At 46.9% G+C, this 22,300-nt stretch overlaps 7 protein-coding genes across 7 annotated transcripts in view; 2 read left to right on the plus strand and 5 right to left on the minus strand.

The window, feature by feature from the left end:
• Window positions 1–1,289, minus strand: part of PAAG_12279 (hypothetical protein) — a gene marked incomplete at both ends in the record, with an annotated part of 2,314 nt that extends 1,025 nt beyond the window's left edge. Inside the window, 3 exons of the mRNA XM_015847791.1 lie at window positions 18–531; window positions 586–748; window positions 875–1,289. Of these exons, the coding sequence (XP_015702587.1) occupies window positions 18–531; window positions 586–748; window positions 875–1,289 (1,092 nt within the window). The remainder of the gene's footprint in view (window positions 1–17; window positions 532–585; window positions 749–874) is intronic.
• Window positions 1,290–2,754: 1,465 nt separating this feature from the next.
• On the plus strand, window positions 2,755–3,030 carry PAAG_12280 (hypothetical protein; the record flags this gene model as incomplete). The annotated part of the gene is made up of 1 exon (XM_015847792.1): window positions 2,755–3,030. One exon carries the CDS (start codon window positions 2,755–2,757, stop codon window positions 3,028–3,030), a length of 276 nt encoding a protein of 91 aa, XP_015702588.1.
• Window positions 3,031–4,464: 1,434 nt separating this feature from the next.
• PAAG_06828 (hypothetical protein) lies at window positions 4,465–6,373 on the minus strand (the record flags this gene model as incomplete). Its single annotated transcript, XM_002791236.2, has 5 exons — window positions 4,465–4,606; window positions 4,723–4,920; window positions 5,039–5,621; window positions 5,713–5,804; window positions 5,931–6,373. The coding sequence occupies 5 exons, from the start codon at window positions 6,371–6,373 to the stop codon at window positions 4,465–4,467; spliced, it is 1,458 nt and encodes a 485-aa protein (XP_002791282.2).
• A 1,588-nt stretch (window positions 6,374–7,961) lies between these two features.
• On the minus strand, window positions 7,962–11,243 carry PAAG_06829 (hypothetical protein; the record flags this gene model as incomplete). The annotated part of the gene is made up of 4 exons (XM_015846028.1): window positions 7,962–8,498; window positions 8,630–9,222; window positions 9,328–9,611; window positions 9,745–11,243. 4 exons carry the CDS (start codon window positions 11,241–11,243, stop codon window positions 7,962–7,964), a joined length of 2,913 nt encoding a protein of 970 aa, XP_015700463.1.
• A 1,227-nt stretch (window positions 11,244–12,470) lies between these two features.
• PAAG_06830 (hypothetical protein) lies at window positions 12,471–14,749 on the minus strand (the record flags this gene model as incomplete). Its single annotated transcript, XM_015846029.1, has 3 exons — window positions 12,471–13,040; window positions 13,163–13,375; window positions 13,466–14,749. The coding sequence occupies 3 exons, from the start codon at window positions 14,747–14,749 to the stop codon at window positions 12,471–12,473; spliced, it is 2,067 nt and encodes a 688-aa protein (XP_015700464.1).
• A 131-nt stretch (window positions 14,750–14,880) lies between these two features.
• PAAG_12281 (hypothetical protein) lies at window positions 14,881–15,171 on the plus strand (the record flags this gene model as incomplete). The annotated part of the gene is made up of 1 exon (XM_015847793.1): window positions 14,881–15,171. One exon carries the CDS (start codon window positions 14,881–14,883, stop codon window positions 15,169–15,171), a length of 291 nt encoding a protein of 96 aa, XP_015702589.1.
• Window positions 15,172–16,490: 1,319 nt separating this feature from the next.
• PAAG_06831 (integral membrane protein) lies at window positions 16,491–20,328 on the minus strand (the record flags this gene model as incomplete). The annotated part of the gene is made up of 3 exons (XM_015846030.1): window positions 16,491–18,086; window positions 18,193–19,582; window positions 19,670–20,328. The coding sequence occupies 3 exons, from the start codon at window positions 20,326–20,328 to the stop codon at window positions 16,491–16,493; spliced, it is 3,645 nt and encodes a 1,214-aa protein (XP_015700465.1).
• Between the last annotated feature and the right edge of the window lie 1,972 nt (window positions 20,329–22,300).

The following is a 22,300-nucleotide window of genomic DNA, read 5'->3' on the forward strand; positions in this document are numbered from 1 at the left end:
TCTTGTTCCCGGGTTACGAGGGAGCCCTCCGGTGGGCCGTCAGTGGCGTTTTCCGCTATAACGTCTTCTTTTTGCTGTATAAGTTCTCCTGCTGTTTTGTACGAAGTTGATGGCATAAGAAGAATCTGGGAAGCGAGGATAACTGCGGGAACAATAAGATACATAAGAAATAGGTTCCGGAGCGTGAAGAATCCGCCATGGAGGATTCGGAAAAGGAGAAAAATGGCGCTCGACGAGTCAAACGCGCCCGTGAGAATTGCCAAAATAAGACCAGAATGCGTGGGGAATGTGTTGGAGAGCTGGAAGGCGGATATAAAAACAAAGGGGCCACCAAGGGCCAAAAGAAAAAAGCCGGCGACGTATGTATCGAATGGTAATAGAGAGGCGAGAGCAAGACAAAGCGATCCGAGTGCGATGAGGATACTTCCAATACTACCGCTGAAACGTGGGCCAAAAGTATCGAGTATGCTGCCAACTGGAAGGGCAGAAATATTGGTTGCAACAGCTGAGAGAGTGAACATGAAGTTTAACCTATAAAGGCAGTTAGTACTACGTTCTACAAGTGGAAAACTGCAGTTAACGTACCTGAGATCCTGGTTGTAACAGAGGGATTCCCCTCTGTCAAGCTCTTCCTTGCTGCATCGATTTCTATATACACCCTCTTCTACGAGGATCGGCTTGAGCGCAGCATATCCAAATATCACTCCGGCAGAAAGCAAGCAATTCAATACTGCTACGGTAACTTGAGCTAATTTGGTATTCTCGTCAGCCATATATTAGTAAAAGTGCTAATACAAATTGAGTAGCACTGGCCTGGGCATTCACAAAATAAAAATGTAAACACCTCGTAGATAACGTCATGACTTTGACTTACCAATGCGTTTCCATCTTGGTATCTCAAAGGCAGCTAAAGTGTCAGACCCGTCCGAGCCAGTGTCGTTGGGCATAAGAGCGCTGTCATCATCTGATATTGATAGTAGACTTCGTTGACATTCTTCATCTTGATCATCATCATTGTCGTCATCGTCGTCACCATCATCATCCACTGTCGCATGAGTCCATGGCGGCCCAGCAGCCGGGTTAAAACTTAGCTTTCGTCTAACTGAGTTTTGAGAGTCGGCAGGTCGCACTTGAGCCAACCGCGTTCTGGCATTGGAAAAGGAATCGTTCTCTTCTCTCTCTTCCGCAGAGGCATTGTCTCCATGGTCTAGGTTCGGCCTCTCCCGATGGCGGAATGAGGAGGGGCGGTAATCCCACGATTCAAGGGAAATTACTCTGTTTAGAGACATTATAGACGGTAGGGCGTAACTAATGGCTTTGGTAAAATGGTGTAGAGGCTGCCACGGTATGTCCTGAGCTCAAAAGAAGAACGGACCCCGATTTGAGGCGTGGATCACCGCAACCGCAACCGCTCTGGAAGCTGCCCTTCATTCAGTCTCGCTTCGTGCACAAAAACCCAACTTCTTCCGTTCATAGGCAATTTCGCCGTGAATACTATCTATTTCTGCTTTCTTGCAGCCTGCTAGTACGGTGAATTTTGAAGCAAATCCAGTTAGTTCATCTTCCCCAGTTTCATATTCCATTCCGGTGGGTCATCTGTCCCACCATGGATCTTGGATTCCTTATAAATGTTGCTATTCATCCTACAACAGAAGTGGTACGGATCAACAGGGAAACCTGGAGAATGACGTTGGGCCAGGAACGCGATATTCTCGGCGCCGATGCTCCTTTTTTGGAAGTGGATAAATAATATTCCGCTGATCTCCATATAGTCAGTCACGTGCACACTCCATTTGGAGCCTCTTCAAACTCCCCCTCCCCTGAATTTAATTATTGCTCGCCAAGTATCAACAACATCCATCCAGACACATGCGCCGAGCAGATGTTTGTGTCAAATAGCGCCCTCTGCCGCCTTGGGGATACCGGAGATCCAGCCATTCCGTCAATCATCCTTGTCCAGAGCATTTCTTCGCGAACAGTTCTCGGAGGGTTGTAGCAGCCAAAAATGATTTTCTAATAGTTAACTATGGGTGCGGGTGCTTGCCCGCCCACCACTAATAGGAACAACCGAACTGCATTCCTCCTCCTGTTTTTAATGCAGTTGTATCAGCTATCTTCCCTGGCAATCTAAATTACTATCCATCTTATTCATTGATTTTTGTTAAAAATGTGTTCATTACTACTAGTGGATCCCACTCCGCTGCTGAATTGTAGCATGCCGAATTGGTTTTAACAACGCAGTCAGCCATAAAGTTGCCGTTGAAATACTTATCACGAAACCACCCACGTCTGCTGGTTTTTGCTTGCCCAGCAAAAGCATCAATGAACTCGCATGTTCACCTTCGGTTTCATCAATCGCTGTCAGAGTTTTTCAATTTCAATCTTCCTTTCCATCATGTCGACTCCTGCCGTCGAGTGCGTTTCGAGGCCTTCTATTTTGATATGAGGCTAAGACGATCGCCTTGCTATTTGTGGGGCTCTTTTGAGAAGCAGAATTTAGACGCCATGGTAATATGTGAAACTGGGACCCTGGAACAGGCAATTGCCCTTCCATGATGGAGGAGGGATAACGTCCGAAGATACAAGGGGCATGATTGCCCTCTTTCAGGATATACTTTTTAGATTTCAAGTCAATCAGCCGGATATCATATGATATACTGGACCAATTATAAACCCCGACATCGTTTAAGATGTAAACTCCATTTTTCTATCAGATTTCACTTCGATACCAGTTTCAATAAGTCACCCGTTATCATGTCTAGAGAAGCTGATCACGTAAATCACGGCTCCTTACGGGGCCATCGAAATTCATCTTCTGGCGTTCCGACCTCCAGGCAGGCCCTGACAGGGTCGATGTACTCTACTACCAGGCCTAGCAACTCGAACTTCAAATCAGATAACAGCCTGTCCTTCCAGCGTAAATCTTCCAATACTCAGTCCAGGCAACATGTCCTTATGGTATATCTACGGACAATTCAGACTCAGCTGAAAAGGATAAACCGCCATATGGGTATCCATCCAGTGGATTAGTACCCCATACTTAACACCCTCAAACAAATAGGGAAGACGACAACGCCCAATCGTCCATATACTACAATATTTATCCACGCGGTTCCACGAGGGATCCCAATACTCGAGTGGAGGATGAATACAACAACACCCGATAAACCACCCAGATTCTGGAGGGATCTTAATGCTCAAGTCGAAGACGAATAGATGACTGATCAATCGCCATCCAGGACTGGGAGAGATCTCATGTAATAATGATAACTATACAATAATTCCAGCAGATTGGGTCGCGGATAATTTCATCATACCTCTCACCTCTTATTTAGCCGACGAAGCCAAAATCCTAATGCCCAACCACCCTGCACCTCTGCGTTGCAGCACCTAATCTTCCGTGGCATGAAAGCCCCCCGAACCGACCCACACCTTAGTTTCCAATTTGTCGCGAATTCCCAAGAATCATACGGTGATAACACACCCTGTTCAGTTCAGAGCCTCGATCATTCGTTATAGGCAAAAATACCTGAACTACGAAAATCACTCTATGATAGTTCGCCAAACCTGTTGTATGCCTCATGATGGCTTTCTTATTTCCTTACTACCTTTCTTGTCTCCTTATTTAGTTTGTCATGATGTATTCTAATTGTCTCCTTGGTTCCTCGTATTCCCTTACCTTGATTCCTCCACGCCATAATACTTGCGCTCTCTCACACTGTCAAATCTGTACCTTGACCACAACACAGCACCCTCCCATGTCAATTTAGTTTCACCGCTTTTTCTTCCTTTCTTGTTTTTGAAATTGTGGCCGTGAGTTAGGAATGTAATGCTTTTCATTGTATTTTTATATACTATTATTTCTCTGCAGTGAATTTTATTCTATATTAATAACTTGCTAATGACAGATAAACTTGAAGCCTGAGCTCAGGATCTGATTTTATTCTAAAGTTAATCTAATAATGTAAAGTAATTTTCTGGGCAGATTTATATTGTTTATGTTTGTACTGTGGTCCAAAACCTAAACCTAATTAATAGTGGTGTTTTCAGGAATTAGTCTCCTGCATTTATTTCAGAACTTTACCCTAGAAGTTGAGAGACAATGGAGACAAGACATATCTTAGCTTCATAGCTATGCATGGCTATCATTTCATGTCATTCACACAAGCTGATCTCCCATCAACGCCATGTCACACGAATTCCTGGAACGAATAACTACTCCGCAATCTTTAGCTAATGAGGTCGCGTGTTTTGCAAGTCATTTATTCCGTACCAGGATTCGCCAATGTGTCTGTATACCAGAATTCATGTTGAACACGTTTCCATCGAGCAAACCCAAATCAGCCTTGTGTTTCCATCTGTCTTCCCTATTACTGAAAGGGAGTCATGTACACGCCAACGCCTGATGAGGGAAACAATAGAAAAAGTTAAAATGGTTGAAAGCAGCAGAACCATATGAAAGTGTCAAGGGGTATGGTTGATTACACCTTCAGCCTTGGGCAATGGTGGCAACATTTTCATCTCAACAAGCTCCTCCAGGACATTTCGCAAGGACGCTAAACTATCAACGGTACCGTGCCAGCCAAACTTGCGAGCCTTGTCCATGCTGCGTGGAAGGCGTGTCAGTATATACATGGCGAATTTTGGTTAACACACCCGGAGAGACGGGAGATGTATAAGACGGCTCCACGCTGAGTCTTTTCAAGCGAAAAAAAATCTCACCTAAACTGCACTGGCATTCCTCCCAAAATTGCTGTGTCAGCAAGACCGAATATCCGATTTCGTTCAGCGGGGATGGCAAATGGATCCTGGATGAGGCCGTGTTTTTGTAAGAGCTCTTGCCATGCCTTGTGCACGAGTGGGTCGTACGCCCATGCTGCCATGCTGTACGCGAATTCGATCTTTTCGGGAGGTCCAAATCTGGAATTGAGTGACAGCATTTATTAGGTTTTTTTTTGGTTTCTTCCTTTTCTGTGCCTCATACACAAGTTACGCCGAGACATCTGTGGAGCACAACAGGAGAAGCAGAACAACTTACCCACGAGGAGGGTCGAACGGCATCGTGAAACTTTGATACTCGGCCTTCGGATCGGGGACTTTATATTCAACTCCATAAAGCTTCGCAAGGCTGGCCCAAAGAGCACCGGGAGTAAGTGCGCTGCAATCGCATGCATTAAACGCCTCGTTGGGTGCATCTGGATTCAGCACAGCCCATTCCGCGAGATAGCTGTTCAATGTAGCTGAGGACAAATCTCTGATAACGTCGAACGAAGCTACGTTTCCAGGGAATACCAGCGGTTTGCCTAAATGTGCGTGAACAGCTGCAAAGACACCAAGACAGTATGCTAAGTTCATAGCAGCATCCTTGGCAGCTCCGAGGATGAAAGAAGGGCGGACAATATTCCATTTTGCACCTGTCTCCCGGCAGTACTGGAAAAGGAGATCCTCTTGGTCATAGTAGAAGTTTGGTTCGAGTTTGACGCGTGGGTCTGATTCGACCAGAGGGCATTTCGGAGTGCCCAGGTGGCAGCCGTAGGTTTTTGCACCTGTCTGGAGCATAAAGCGTTTTGGCGTGATCGAGGCAAGTTTGAGAGCTTTAAGGAAGTTGGATAGCATTGCGCCTGATACATATAGGTTTCAGTTTTAGTTTGGTCACTGTTCGGAAAGAAGTCAAAAGCAGGAGAGGTATATTTCAGAGCAATCATTTCTTACCGTTCACATCACACAACTCTTGGGCATCTGACCATATTGAACCGCCTGTTTTTGGTGGAACCTGGATATACGAATAATAGAAGACATAGTCGCTGACACGCTCGAAATAACAACATTGTTAGCCAGCGATCAATTTAACGAATACCCATTTCCTTCGCCGATCCTCTTAGAGTCGAAAAGAAAAATTAAAATTATCGAAAAGAACGGCACAAACTCACGCCTCAATCCCTCTCTGCTTCATCATCTCAGCCAGTTCTTCTGGCAAGCTCTTCAAGAAGTCCAATTCGAGATGCTTGACATTCGCATACTTCCAATCCACGGCGGGCGCGTGGCGCGACATGGTATATATGTTTGCCCAACGCTGGGGAGACTCAGCCAGGACACGAACCATGTGGTTACCCGATATGCCGTTGGCACCTGTGACAATGACTGAGAGCCCCTTGCATGAGTTAGACTCCGGGATGACTGGAATGCCATGGTATATACCCTTCGAGCGAATGGTTGCGAGTTTCTCTGGCTCGTGAGAGGCCGTGGTATTGGTTTGTTTGATGAACTTAGCATCCTCTGTTCCTTTTGTAGGAGTACTGTTGGTAGCGTGAGAGAGGGAGGTTTTGATAATACCCCATATAGAGGTTGTGTGGATTGAATTTCTGTCAGGCATGTTTGGTTCAGACATCGACGGGATCCATAAACACCAGTAATGAATGCGTGTAGAGAATATGAGAATATGCCTTTTCTCTGAGGTACAATGTACGCTCCAGGGGGGGTCAGGAAACTTTATATCAGAGATCTTGCGTGTCGCGAAGCTGGAATTTGACGGCGAATCGTGTAACTGCCACAACCTGCTTTGTTTGCGTTTCTCGCAGTTCGTTCGGGCGGTGGGTTTGTGTCAAAGATAAATAGAATACTAATTAATACAGTAGAAATTAACCGCCAACTGGAGCAGATGAACACCCTGCATCTTAAAGCTGCAATGAGTTGCTGAATTGGGGAATTCATAGAAATAAAACGCATGCATTGCCGCAGCCTTAATTTTCAACTGGGAAGCCTCCGATTGGTATTTTCAACGGAAATCCTATCAAAATGAACCTCAAGGACCAAAATAACAGAAGCAAGTCCTATGGAAGCAATGTACAGAAAGGGTAAGTCAATTCAATTCCTTGTCATTTAGCTCTCCCCAGATGATGGCGGTATGGAATTAAGGCCCTGTTTTAAAATAGCGCACAATGGGCTGTCACATAATGAATATCGCAGGGTGGGCAGGAAAACCGGGAATGCGTATCTGTTTTTCAACACTTTTTATCTTGTCGAAAAGACTAGTAAGCACTAAGAAATCCAATATCAACTCCTGGCCCGAAAACATCGTCTCAATAGCCAGAATCGTCGCTCATGTGCATTAGATCCAAAACCGAAGTGCATCACTATTGCATCTCATATGAATACCAAATATGCCTACAATTCGGACCCCTTCGTCGTGAATTTCGGGAATGCAATCGGTTGAACAACGTGAACGTATCTGTAATGTATGTATGTGTACGGGTGTCATACCTGCACATGGCATTGTGGTTGATGGTGTAAGTCGGCCCGAAGTGTCGAAGTTAACGTAGCCAAGCTTTGTTGTCTAGAAGCATTAATTATGGTGCATGAGAACAGCGCGATAAATCATTGCTTAGTGCGGTGGAGACTGTTGATCGTTCTGCTTTGAGCTCTCCATGACCCACCCAAGCCCTGTCATAACTTTGTCCAAGGAGCCTTCAATTTGATATGAAAAATTTTCAAGACAACTAGAATATGCAAAATGTAGTATTTATATACATCCAAGAGCAGTAGGACAGTCTTGATATGGTTGTAAAATTTGCAAGGTGTGGGCTCATCATAACTATTTTGTACAGTATTGAATGCAGAATGAGGCGCAAAAATAGAAATCCAAGAACAGGATCAGTGATAAGTAAGGAAGAGTGGAGACAATTTTCCTTTCCTTTCCTTTCCTTTCTTTTCTTTTCTTTTCTTTTTTTTTTTTATTTCGCCCAAATGTTTTGTTTTGCTGATCATTATTCATTCGTCATCAACCAACCAGCGAAGTCGTCGAAGGACAGATGCTAAATTTGTGAAGTTTTTAAAAACCGGCAAAATGATAAGAGATGAGAGAGGGGAGAGATTCGGAGAGATTAAGTAGAGTGATATGGAAACAAATGCTGTACATATAAACTATCCTCAATTTTTAATTGCTTTTCGTATTTGGTGTTTGATTAGAACGGCGTTGCAGTCTCATCAAGAGGGAAGCCAAAAAATATATCATCCCACATAGCTCCCAACACTGCAAATTCATCTGGCTGGAACGCCATCTGCTGATCCTGGTCTAGCAAGAAGGCTTGCTGCAGGCCACTAAGCCCTCCTGAATCTAGGGGGTTGAAACCGTGATTTCGGTCCTGAATTTGGGGTAGATACTGGGATGTGAGTGGTGGATTTGAGGCACTGGGGAAAGCGCCCATGCCCATTGATAGACCGTAGGTAGGCCTGGGTTGGTTTGGGACCGTGTTGGAGGTGGTGCTGACGGTGGCAGCTGTGGTTGGCTGAATGGGGAGTGCACGGGCGTCCCTAGTATCAATATGGGCACTTTGAGGAGAAACGCTGGGTTGGGTAAGGGGTGACAGTCGAGATTCCTGCGGGGAGTGTACATTTTGATCATGATTTGGGTTGTTTTCAGATCGAGTTTTAATCTCTGGACGACCCACGTCTGCCTGGCTTAGGAGGTATAAATGTGTCGATTCTGCACTATGAGGGGGCTATATGTGGCGTAGATATAAGTTAGCGAAAGCTTGTCGAAGAGACCGGATTGTTTTTTTCATTCTAAATACAAGAAAGGAAAGAGGACTCTGAGGGGGAATCAAAATGTAAACAGAACCTCAGCACTAACCTTCTTCTGATACTCACTCTCTGGCTCTGATCTCCCACGGTCAGGGGCCGTATACGCTCGAAGATCCCTCGGTTGAAAAAAGCAGTGACCGCTACCAATGGTCATCTGCTTTCCCTCACCCCTCTTCACAAACCAAACTTTCAGCATCCCTAGCATAAGGGAGAATCTCGCAGATACTCGTCCACGTTCATGGTCCCCAGAGCCTTTTAAATGTTGAATGAGCTTGTCGAGGAGATGCTCGATCTTGAAGTGGGTGGGATTGAATACCTGTCCCAGTCGGGTGGAAGGGTGCGATGCGGCGGTGTATAGTTTAATGAGAGCGACGGAGGCATATGCTGTACGAACGAAATGAATAGTGGGGAGGCACTGAAGCATGGGATTATCAATGGAGAAAATGGTCTCAAAGGCTTCGTGGATGGAAGTGAGGCAGACGGTCAGAGCAGCGACATGGGCTGGTGTGCCTAGGTCAACGGAAGTTTGGGAGTCAAGGCTGTTTGCGAAGGGTGGTTTGAAGTCGTCGATATTGTGGTCCGCGTGCATGCCGATTTCATGCATGTACAGGTTGATTATGAGTTCGTAGTGGTGCATCACAGCTGATCATTGATGTCAGAAACAACATAGCAAGAGCTAGGGTAATAAATTTCTGTATACATTATATTTGATAATAAGAACTCAACGCAATAACGAAAACAGCTTACGAGAATAACACTCAGACGGCACCCCTTTTCGCCATTTTTCTAAACGTCGTTCAAATCCTTTCAAAGCATATTGGATTTTGGGATCTGTGATATCCACATTTGTAACAGGATCATCCATGGAAAACTGGAAGAGAATCTCTTCACCAATGTGCGCCAGTTTTGCCCAATGAATGAGAGCTTTATCAGAGGGAAACGCATCGGGTGACGTCCCGAGGATTTCGAGACATTGGTCCATGTATGGGTGCCAGCGAGTGAGAAGTGGTCGTCTAAGTGACATTGAGACACTATTCCAGTGCGTCAGCAACTACCATCCACTTTCAAATTAAGTATACGACGATTCTGATGCAAAGCGTGATATACTCCGCAGGTCGAATTAAAATCGCGAGAAATAGAAGAGAAGGTAGTTGGACTCCATACTTAACACTCATAAAATAGCACCCGAGCCAGGCTCGCCTCGTTTCCGGCGCATCAGGATCCAGCATGACAGCCTTCTTGCCCACTATGTCCCTCCACATGCCCATTGACTTCGACTTCGACTTCGTCCTCCTATTCATCCCAAGATCCATTCCCATCGCCACCGCAATATGGATGAGCTGGAAAAACTTCATCTCCTCATAGTGATCCGGAGGGATATACCAAATCGCAGAAATCACGAGGGCCTGGACTAGCTCGAGGGATTTTGACCCTTTGACAACCACCTGGTCTGCATATACGCGGTAAACCTCGTTCAATAGAGGGACCTGGACCTCTGGCCGGAAGACACCAATGGATATGGATAGGATAGCTAGGAAGAGCACCGGTTTAGTCCGACGCACTTCCGCCATGGTAGTTTCAGGAGGGAAGACGACGCATGGGAACAGTGGGGAGATATTGTTCACATAGCGGTTGAAGGACTTAAGGGCACATGCCTGATCCACGATTCCACGATCAATGACATCAGTGTATTCATGGTCGTAGCGAACTTTGGGTGCCCTGTCGATCAGAGGTAATAACGGAGGCCAGGGATCAGGTGCATTCCCATCGCCATGATCACTAGGGACCGTCGCGGTGCCATCATGGAGTGTCGATAAACCCTCCGTCATTGGGCTATGCGATCTCGCAGCCAATGGCGCTAGTATCGCAGAGGTTTCTTGCGTAGGCTTAAAATTCCCGCTGGAGTATCTCTTATTCCCAACTAGACCTGGCGTGTGACCCAATTCCCTTCCAACGGTGCTACGCCGACCTTCACTATCAGGACGCAACGTCAACCAACGCGAAGTAGTCAGCCCCTCTGCTCCCGGTACTTGGGGACTCTCCAACCCATCACCAACAACACCTCTAATATCACCATCATTTCTAGTTTTAGACGCCTGCAAACTCGCAGTCAATGCATCAATCTTCCTCTCCAATTCAGCAACGCGACTATCCGCCTTTTTCTGTCTCTTGCGAGTCCGCACCGTAACGACGCAGCGTCGATTGGCCTTTGCACAACGTTTGCATGGTCCATCTGGATCCTCTGTGTGAGGATCACAGCGCACCTTAAGCTGGCGACAGGCCTCGCAGGCACGCGGGCGTTTCAGGTCGAGGAAAGGATCATTGTTGATATTACCATTGACAGTATGAGCACCATTATTATTATTATTATTATTATTATTATTATTAATTGAGTTAGTATTGGTAATGTTGCTCACGTCGTCGGCAGACGCGGCAGTATTGGTGGTCCGGGTCCCGGCCTTGGTGCCGTGGGCGCCGTCATAATTATCGTCATCATCATCGTGTGTACTGGGACCAAGAGTTGCCGAGTACGGAGACTGCGGTTTTGTGCTATCATAATTGTAGGTGTGGGTATGCGGAATGCTATGTTCGGAGGACGGGGTGGATGATGAGTGCTGCGAAGGGGCGGAAGTACGGAAGGGAGCTCGCCGATCGGCATCCATGGAAATCAGATGTTTACGTGGATGGTGCCACTCTTCGGCGCGTCTTCAGGCAACTTAATTGTAATGATAATGTAGTTAATAACTAGTTAACTAGTTAAAAAGAAATTATTATATAGCCCGTTTCAAGACCCCTCAGATAAGAGACGAGACTTTCCAGACGTCAAATAGCTGCGGTGTAACGCCTTTTGATTGTGCTGTTGCGAGCACTGCTCTTCCCAAGTCTTCTATTACCATCGCGAGTCAGCAAGATAAACTGTTAATAGTCTTTTTCTTCAATTTCATCTTTCTCCCAAGCTACAGTTCTGTGGTAAAATACATACATACATTAACAGTAGCCAGGCAGGCAGGCCTAATAGTGTGCGCCAGACATATTATGCCTGAGGCAGCCAGTGCAGAAATTTCGGACAGAGCGGGCTTGTTTGGCCCTGTCAGGCACAGGACATGTCGATTCGATGACCGATAGTGTCGAGTACAGCACCGGGAGAGATACGACAGAGAGAGACACAGAGTACAGAGACCGGGAGTTGAGGAGGACGAGGAGTTTGCTGTGAGGTGAGGATGACGGTCGACGTTATTATGCTCGGAAATAACCAACGCTCGTCTAACTATTGAACTACCAGGGCTGAGTCAACGAGAATGGGACTTGGGAGAATGCAGCTCGTTTTTCGTATTCAATCTGGTTGTGGGTAAGTAAGCCAATAATTGCAGATAGAATATGGGAGCCTGGAATAACTGCTTGGAATAAGCAATAAATATTTTATTTTATTTTTTATCCATGTATTTATTTACTTACGCTGCTTTGCCAATTATTTATCAGACAGATATCTATGAAAGTGAATGCTCTGTATGCGACGATAATGGTTTCACACAGAAGAGATGACAGATGTCCATCAATATTTAGAACAGTTTCAAATGATTGCAAGCTGACCTGAATACACCAGATACAAAGGGAAAGTATATCCATAATATCCAAAAGCGTTGCCCCTCTTCCAATAGTTAGGGCCCGAAAAGCTCCAATGGTTAATGCTGGCATAGCAGGGAAGTGACATAAATAAATAAATAATAAATAATAAATAAAATAAAAAAAACTCCAAACGCCCACTCACATGCACAGAAACGAGCATCAAAACATAAACATAGCCAATGCATGGTCAAGCAATGTAGTAATGCCCACCCTAAAGAACATCAAAGAAAGGAATAGAAAACCAAGGTATAGCTACCCCCCGTCTAATTCACCTTATGGACGGGACACTCCATCTTCTTCTCAAACCATCCCACAATACACCTCTTATGAAACTTGCACAAACACTCCAACCTCACCAGCGGATCCCCAACTTCATACTCCTCCATGCAAATCGTGCATTCCTGCGGCCCGCTATCTTCTCCTACACAATCCTTCTCCGTCGCCGTAAACGGCAGCATCCGCAGCGGACGATCTGCGTGGTGATCGCCATGGTCGTTAGTATAACTGCTGCCGTGATTTGATGAAGAGTGTTGTGAGGTGCTATGACCAGAGCTGCGAGGGGAAGTAATGTCGATGATGGGTCGTCCGTGGCCTTCTATGCAGGCGCGGACATGGGCTTCGCGTGCTTCTTCACTGCCATCTGCGGCTCGTGCGGGGAGGATGTGGCTGCATATGGGGCAAATGTCGCGTTCATCGATCGGGGGGCGGTGGTGAGTGGAGGTGGAGGTGGATGCGGGCGATACTAGGCGGTTCCGGCTCGAGGGTGAGGCTGGCCCGCGGCGGTGTAAGGGCATGTGATGCGGGAAGGTGTGGATGGAGTGGTGGCGGGAGTTCTGGTTATTTTCACTACGTTAGTTCAAGTACATGTATGTGAATCGTATATCTCGATGAGGGAGGTAAATAATCCCTTGGATGATCTGTAACCAAGAAACGGCGGGTTAAGGGGAATTCCTACTGAAAGTGACGTGCTTGAAGGCAACGAATATGCCGGGGGTGAGTAACGCGGATACTGGCCGCCAGCGACCTGCTGCGTTGACTGGTATCTTGGTGGTATGCCGCGAAAATTTGGAACAACTGTGTAATCAAAGCTGCCGTATGATGGCAAGCCTTCATCGGTCACCGCTTCCTGGGCGGCCGCTCGCTGAATCTCGGGAGTTTCAGGTTGAAACTAGAGTTCAAGAGTCAACATATGTTCTCATATTTATACCATGTTGTTCAAAAGGAATAGAAAAAAAGCCGAGCATGAGACAAAACTAACTATCATGCCACGACCCCGTTGTCGTCGGAGATCGCGCGCTTCTTGAGACCGCGGCATAGTTGCAGCTGCAGAGTGGGAAGCAGATGGACGATGAAAATGGTTGGTATCGCGTCGGTGTCCAACGCCATGCCTATAGTAATCAGGAAATGCGGAATGGCGGTTGGTTGGTGCATGGGAAACCCCAGCAAGATCATCTGTCCACGTCGAAAGAGAGGACGAAAGTCGTCCAGAACCGGACAACAATGAGCCAGAAGTGCTGGAGTATCGCCTGGGAGGCTCCGGGTTGGGATCAGGAACGCAAGGATTACACAAACGAACCTCTTCTCCACCACCCAAAGCTGAATTCGGCCGGTAGCGATCTCTTTGTTGTATTAGTTGTCCACGAGAACTGAGATGCACACCAGAAGTAGCAGAGGTGTCTTCCTCAACATTATCAAGGAGACTAATAATCTGAATCTGAGAAGGGTTTGGCTGGAGCAGTGTTGAGAGTTGTCTACCTGATTCTGGAGGGCGAACAATAAACTGACGCGGGATGGTGATTCTGTGCGGTGAACAAGAAGCGCAAACGACACGGCCGCATTTCCTGCAGTGGTGTTTCCTATACCAAAAACTAAAAGGGGTATTGCAAATGGGACATTTGGAAACTTCAGAATCAGGCTGCCAACGTGGTAGATCATAATCCGTGAAGCTGTTCTCTCGATGCCGCAACGAGTTGAGTTGTCGCGTCACCGACTCCGGAGACGCTGACAGGTCGATCGCATTCCCACTCGAGTTCCCCGGAATCCCTAGACTACTGCGTCTCCATGAAGGCGTCACAGAAGGTCCCGGACGTGGTCTCGACGAGCCAGAATCAACCGAAGGTGCAGGACCGTTAGGGTAAATTTGCCCCGTGCCGTCGCTAGTGCTTGTCAGCCTTCTCTTTCTCTCCAAGTTCATAGCACTGATATTCCGTGCATCTCCCGCCTCCTGGCCTTGTCTACTATCAACATTCTCGGGGCCTTCGTTTTGCAAAAATTCTAACAGAGTATGTCCAGAAGTGGCACTTGGCGATAAACCCTGAGAATCTCCCAACACAGCCGGTGTCGTTCTGACCCTTCGAAGCGAGTTGCGGGAGGAGAAAGAAGAGGAGGCGGAGGCGGAGGCGTATGGGATGGGGGTGGTTGCAGTATTGGAACGGGGGCCCTCATTGGATGTGCATGGGATGAGGGGAACACCAAAGGAAGCGGGGTTCGATGTGGAAGAGGATGGCAACGGTGACGCGGAGCCGGATGCTGGGGATGACATCGAGCGCAGCAACGCCGGTCTGGGTCGCAGCGGAAGAACTTTAGAAATGACGTTTGTCTTCTACCTGAGGGAGGAGATGAGAGCAATCTCCGTCGCTTGGACGACAATTCAACGTCATTAGCTATATATCGATGATATTCCAGGTTGGCACGGATCTGAAAACAATTTTAAAGGCGCTATATAAGGGAGAAACAGCGGAATGTTCAAAAGGCGATGCTGGTGATGACGTTAATTTACGGATGATATGTCTCGGTGCGGATGAGTCGTCCCTTTTGGCGGTTATTGACCTCGTTCCCGAGTTCCTGCCAGCACCAAGGCGGGCAGAACCCGAGGACGTTGTGGCGCTGGATTCGCGCTCTCGTATGTGTCCGCCCCGCGAGGGTCAGAAGGTTCTCCAGTCACACGCTGAAATGCGCAATTAAGGAAACTGAACTGTTAGCCTTACTACCGCGTAAATCTGGCATTGAATAATCGTGCCAGGCGAGGCGAGAATGAAAATAGAAAACTCAAGGGCAAAGGTAGTCAGTTCTGTGTCGAGTGGAGATCCAATCCTTCTCAGCCTTTCTCAAACAAGGTGTCTCAGGCATGCAGGAGGGGAAAAGTCAACTGACTGGAATTGGGGGATTCGATGTCGGTTAGTTAAGGGTTAACTAGTTGCTTGGGTTTTGCCACGCGGGAACCCGTTGTCACCGAGAATCTAGAGCTGCAAGACAACTATGGACCAAGAGATTATGATATATGACTTCCCGGGCCCAGCTGCAAAAGAGAGATATATACACAGAGAGGTCGGAAGTACACCTATAGGTGGCTCTAGGTATGAGGTTGGCGATGTTTAACGAATGTGGTTGAGGGTTGGAGGTTGATTGATAGGCTGGAACTGCGCTAAACCAAACCGGGAAGTTTGTATGGGACCTCGGGAGAGGCCCAATATAAAAGTTTATCAGTGGACTATGATGACTATGAACGGAGTGGATAACAATAGCCATTTCCTTGTTACGGCTACGAAGATAGATGTCCTACTAAAGCTTCTGGTGCGAAACAAATCAGAAGGAGCCCAAAGTGATAAGATTTCAAGTCTGTACAGGTATCAGGTACTCCGCCTTAGAATCAATGTCACCTAGAATATATCGGCATATGAGTGGAGGAAATCAGGAAATTTACCACTAAAAGAACAAGAAGTGAACAAAAACAGATTCAATATTCTTTCCCTTATCTATCATAATTACAACAGCATGCATTTTGCCGACCAAGAACAATGAGGTTAAAAAGGACTAGCAAGCAAAAAGAAAGAAGAAAGAAAGAAAGAAGAGAAGGAATAAGAGTAAGACTGCATAGCATGCTAATACAACTATAAGGAAAAATACCTGTTAAAAAGAAGAAAAGTACAAGCCCCGCGCCCGTCCGTCCCAAATTTAAACATGTGGACTCATAAAGAAATCCTATCCTCCAAATACGCCATTCTGAGAAACACAAAAGGGAAATGAATGAAAGTATGGCAAATGAAGAAAATAAGGACAAGGAAATTCGTCAGTAGTTACTATAGTGTGCAGAGATTAGGCACAATGATAAACAAACACTCGCGAAACATAGAGAGTGAGAAAGAAAGAAAAGGGGGGTACGGGAAACATGCACTAAGATTCCAAGAGTCCTTTTGACCTACAGTCTTGAAGATAATTCCCATAATATTCTTCGTCTATTTAACGTGGTGATTCGGTTTTCCTTTCTTCTTTGATGTATAAGTTTACATAGAAGGAGAAGAAGAAGGCTCCCCAACTATCTCCGCCGAACTTCCAGAAAACGGCGTGCTGTCGCTAACATGTATGTGATCGCTGGCGCGGTGCATTGGGACAAACCCCACGCTCGACGGCCGTCCCTGACGACGGTTAGATACCATGTACGGTGACGAAACCTGTCGTCTATTATCAGATCTACTACCGCTGTTGTTCTCGTCGTCTGTTGTGTTCTGGATGCTGGAGCTTGTTGATCTGGTGGAGACGAACTCACTTCGCACTGAGGGGGATTTTGAGCCAAAAGGGAGCCGTGTGGGTTGAGTGGTTGCTTGTGATTGGGGCTGAGGGCCTTGGGTACTTGAATTGTTGTCCATCGATGTCTCCTGGTTGCCATCGGAGGAGGTCGGGGGTGGCATTCCTATTTCAAGTGTACGGTCTGCTGAGTCGGCTGAGGAGTGTCGTTTGGAGCTTTTACGGGGGATGGCGGGAGGGAGAATCGCAAGGTTTTGTTGTCCATAGGTTTCGCTTTTTGAGCCTGTGCGACGCGGAAGCTCGATATCTCCACTCGCCTCGATGGCAGGTAATGAGGGGGGTGTTACTTCCGTTTGTATTTTCGATTCATATCTGGGCGTTTCATCAGGAGTCTCGTAGGTATCCGATTTACTACGAGTCTGCTGTGTTACATCCAACTCGGGATTTTTTGTGGCATCAGGTTTGTCGTGATATGGTTCTGGGAAGGGTTGCGCTTGCTCCGGATGTGGCATCAATCCTGGTGGTGGGGCTCTCGTGCTGCGAACTACCTCGAAGCCTTTGCCTTTATCCCTTGTCTTACCACGGAAAAGTCCACGGAACCAGCCAGTCGCGGAAGATACCGGGCCAGTAGGATCGGCTGGACCGGTTTTCAGTTTTCGAGTTGCGGCACGGGACAGAGCAGGGCCTCGGACGCGATAATAAAAGTCGACTTCTCGGACAGCATAATCCGTCCTTGGGCGACCAGGCTCGTCCATGTCAGCATCCGAATCATCTCTAGGAGCTCCAAGGTAAGCTGGGACCGGAGTGCTGTTTCCGGCTATAGGGGGACCATAATAAACATCAGCATCTTCACCGTCGGCATTGATGCCCGATTGTCTTCTGGTCCAGTCACCACTTGTCCAGGAATTATGTTTGCGGCTGCTAGGTAACATCCCATCCAGTGTAGCCCGTCGTTGCCTCGGAGGACGATAGTACGGGCCAGCATCGTTCTTCATACCCACCATCCCGCTTCGCGGTGATCCACCGTCTCCCGACTGTTGGCCAGGAAGCACCATAGGTGAGATACCTCCTGGAGTCGAAGGCGTGTATGGTCCACTCCCACTTCCCCGGCTATGGCCTACTCCATGAATGCTGCTGGCCTCAAAACCGGCGCTCATCCGATTCTCAGTCGCCACAGACCGGTTCAATAACAGTGCTGAACTCGTAGAAAAGCTTCGAGTTCTATCGCCATCTAAATGAGATGAGAGTCTTTCTCGATCTGGTCCTAGCATCGCTGCTTCTGAGTTGATGCTGTGACGAGGAACATGATGAGGCCGTTGCGGGACTCTTCGAGAGAGTTGACGCATACCAAAGACCTAGAAAAGGAGGTGTCAACGATCGAGTGTATAAACCAGAAGCTACAACCACAGATGGGTTGTCTTACACAACGGGCGATAATATTTTATTAGAACAAATACATACCTTCACCAGCCCACCCCTTGCCGCACCTCCTTCAACCCCACCCTCACCGCCAGCACCAGCAAGCCGAGCAAGCACCTCTACCAGGGTTTGAATAGCATTCAGAAAGAATCCAAAAGTTAACACCATCCCATGCATCAGAAGGATGGCATATCCGATCCAACCTCGTGCTGCGTGACCAACCTTCAGGGACGGAACGAAGGAAGCACTCAAAAGCATTGTAATGCAGCGAACGACGGCAAAAATGGTATGGTATAATGTCATAGATGTTGGCCGTGCGAAAGGACGGAATGCTGATAAGGTTATGATAAGGACAACTTCACAAATGGCAAGGAGTACGATCTGTGCAATTCCTGAAGGTTGAACAGCTCCGATTGCGATTCCGCGCACGAATGTGAGAAGGACAGAGACCACGGAGAAGGCGGCGGCACTATCGGAGAACGTATTATACAACGGGCCGTAAAGAAGAACCGTCGGAAGGTCATCAAACATATATGACCTCGGACGAGTTTGGGTGATCAGCAGTAATAACCAAGCAGCAAATCCGACCAGACAAACGAGAAGCACTACGGCCAAAGCAACCGTAGATATAGGAGAATTACGAGTAACGACGAGCTGAAACATAGACAACGACACGATGGGTAAGAGGAAAAAATTGAAAATGATCCGAATGACGTTGCCCATGGTGAATGGGAAGTTTTTGGCGCGTAGATCTTCCTCCGGCTCGTGAGTGACCTGATGGTGAAGCCATCGAAGCCCGAACCCAAGCTGGATGAGAAGCACAACACACCCAAGAATTGCTAGGAGCCAAACAACCATCCCCGCCCAAATATCCTTCACAGAAGACATTCCAATAAGCTGGCGCATTCGATCCAAACCGTAAGTTGCGTTGGCAACGTACACTCCATCCTGGAGTGGTTGTGTGCCATTTCCATGGCTCACGAAACTTTGATTGAACATGAGAACAGACCATCCTATCCGGCTTACGATAGGTTGATAGAATCCCGGATAATTCAACGTAAGTGACCCGGTTAAGACGATAAATTGAATATACTGTAAACAGTCCGCGAATCCGGGGGTTACAAGTCTAAGCAAGTCCTCATCTCGTCCGTAATTGGAAGTCCATCGAAAGAAATCCAGTGAGCCCCATGGACTGAACATGGCCGCAGCTACCGTGGCGATGCCGACCAAAATGAGAATGACAAGAGGCAAGTATCTGACTGTGTCGTTTAGTGAGGATCCTAAGCTCGGGGTGACATCTGCGGACACGCAAACGACCAATGACCTGGCTGCATTGCCGGAGGTAACTGTAATCAACGGCGTTATCGTCGTGAAGGCATAAGAGGAAAAGAGATCATGGGAAACGGAAAAAGCTCGTAGTTCCGGAGGAGTTCTATAATCACAGACGTTAATCAATTATCCAAAGGTGACGCTATATATATGTATATATATATAGAGTATATCGATGGGGGATTCATACCCATTAGAAAAAAAAACTGGTCCCAGCGGACACTGTCCTTGGACCAAGGAGTCGCAGAACCGTGCTGGAGGGGCGACATATGGGGTATAGCTGAGGAATTCAAATCTAGTAAATATGGTCGAGAGCATGTTATTTTGAGCATCGACATCAACTATTTTCCCAACGGTGTTCTCTGGATTTGACCAGCTGGGGGAATTCGGAGGTGGATAGGGCTCCTGCGTCGCAATCCCAGTGACATTCCCGTACACCGTCACATTTAGATTTTTGGCCTCTGAAGTGAGGTTAAACTCAGCCCAGACAAACATTGGCTCGAACTGGAGCTGGAGGGGATTGGAATGGATGATGGATTGCGGGAGGCAATTCTCGAATTGGACGAAAGCTGCATTTGCTAGAGGTGTTGCGAGAGCAATGAACATCGACAACAGCAATATCATCGCATTAGTGCCCAACCCCACGGGTTTTCGTCGTCTTCGTCGCCCTCGTCGAGTCGATATCCGAAAGCGCTGAAACTCCATCCATCCATCAACACAGAAATCAGATTCCCTGCATTGCTGCTGTTGATGTGGGTTCTGCCGCCGCCTGTCCCTGGCAGTGGAACATTTTTCCCCGAAAGCCGGGCAACCATGCGAGTGAACCGTTCCTAAACCGATCCGACCCATCACGACCACCTGGAATAAATGAGACAGCCTCCAAGCGGAGGACAGTCCCTCCCAACTCTTCGATCCACAATTCCGGCAAATATCCAAAAAAAATCCTTCTGGTCCGGCTTTAAAGCAACTAGCGCTCTCTGTTCCGCGATGCAATATGAGGGCTCTCTACAGCTACCAAACAGCGTCCTTTTTTGCTCACCAGGGATCAAAATGCCACAGTTCCCAGTGAATGAAATAATGTGGGTTGATCGATGGGTTTTGAGGGCGAAAACGGCACGCGGTTGACCGGAAACCTCCCGACGTTGGTCAAGCGATCCGAAGCATTTCCCCTCAAACAACAACCTTGAAAACGAGTCACTAATCCCAGACGGTAGAGCAGCGAGGGGTGAGTACGGCAACCTAGGTAGCGGTGGGTTTCAAGAGGAGAGCCAGAAATGTAGGGTTCAACGGCAGATAACAGATTTGACGGGGGAATTAATTGTAGGGTAGACAAAAATAATAATATATATTTAACAAAAAAAAAATAAAAATAAAAATAAAAATAAGGAAAATAAAGAAAGGAAAAAAAAAAAATTGTGTAGTTGCAAGGAATCAGCCAAGAGAAACTTGGCTGCGGCTCGAGACGAGTCTTCCAAGGTCCAGATGTTGAGGTTTTGGTTTTTGGTTAATAAATTTTAGCGCTATAGTGCTCAAGACTGGGTTAAACTGGGGGAGCTTGTCTTTAACTGTCTTTGAGTTGGCTGTCTTATGTCGCCTGTTCTTCTGATCGGCTTTCCAAACCCCTAGAGGCTCGGAGCTACCAAGGCAGTTAGTTATGTTGGTTATTATTCCAAGGGTATTGTCTCATACAGGCATCAACCTCCAGCTACAATAACCAAGCAATAACCGTAAAATTGTTCGCAGTGGACAGCCCGCCAACACCAAGGCTTTTTTACACGTGTTTCCCCGTTTTCGAGGTTTAGACCCTCCAGCTGAGCATTTTTGGGTTAAGGCTTATCACATTTGGGTTGTTCAGCCTCCTCAGACTATTCCAGCAACCCGAATAACCAGCTAGTTACGACACATGAATATGCAGTAAAATTATACAGTAATGTACAGACAGCAACTGACACTCGCCATCCCACATTAATCATGTGAAGATTTTTCTCCTTCACCTTCTTCATCTCTAATGCCCTCCGCTGAAAGCTTGTCTCACTCAAATGTGGATCCTCTTCCTCATCCCGTCCCAGAGGATTTCGATATCACCTGCCACCGTATATCATCCATTTCATGCCCCCAGCCTTAACACAGCCACTCGATATTGGCCAATGACGCTTTGGTGCTGTTGATCTTCGATCTGAACAACCAGCCCTCCCGAAAGGCTTCAAATTCATGGGGGTCAAAACTCTATGTGGAGTTCTGAATAAAATCTTCAACCCTCTGCGTAAATGTTCCTTGGGTCATGACCTGGGACGGTCGACCTTTTCTTTGCTCCAAGCTAGCTACCTAGGTACTCACTCGCATTTGTGCCCTTTGGACGTATGCACTCATATCCTGGATCTAGCCGTTTTCAGAACGGTAATACAGAGGAACAAATCAAGCTGGCGACAACGCAGGACCTTCCGTTCAAGAAAGATATCTGATCCTCCATGATATAGGGAGCTATTATCAGTAGGAACCCAACTTTATTTATAGTCCTTGGAATCGGTACAAAGTATCTTGACGTAATATTTCGAGTCACAACCAATACCTAGGTTGGAGGAGAAGCTTTTGCGCACGGATAATTTTATTTTTATCCTATTACTCAGTCAAGTGACAAAGGACCAAATTATTTTTGTTGAAGCAAATATTCACGGGGCGGCGAGTCGCCCGGGAGTTTCTATGAATCCTTCTTTTCTCCTTTTCTTAGTCAATTTACGAACTTCTCGACCTACGATCGACCTCTTTACCAACAGAGCACGTACATATATCAACTACCCACCCCAATCTTCCATGGTGATTT

The sequence above is a fragment of the Paracoccidioides lutzii genome (assembly GCF_000150705.2).
Source record: "Paracoccidioides lutzii Pb01 unplaced genomic scaffold supercont2.20, whole genome shotgun sequence".
Taxonomy (NCBI): Eukaryota; Fungi; Ascomycota; class Eurotiomycetes; order Onygenales; family Ajellomycetaceae; genus Paracoccidioides; species Paracoccidioides lutzii.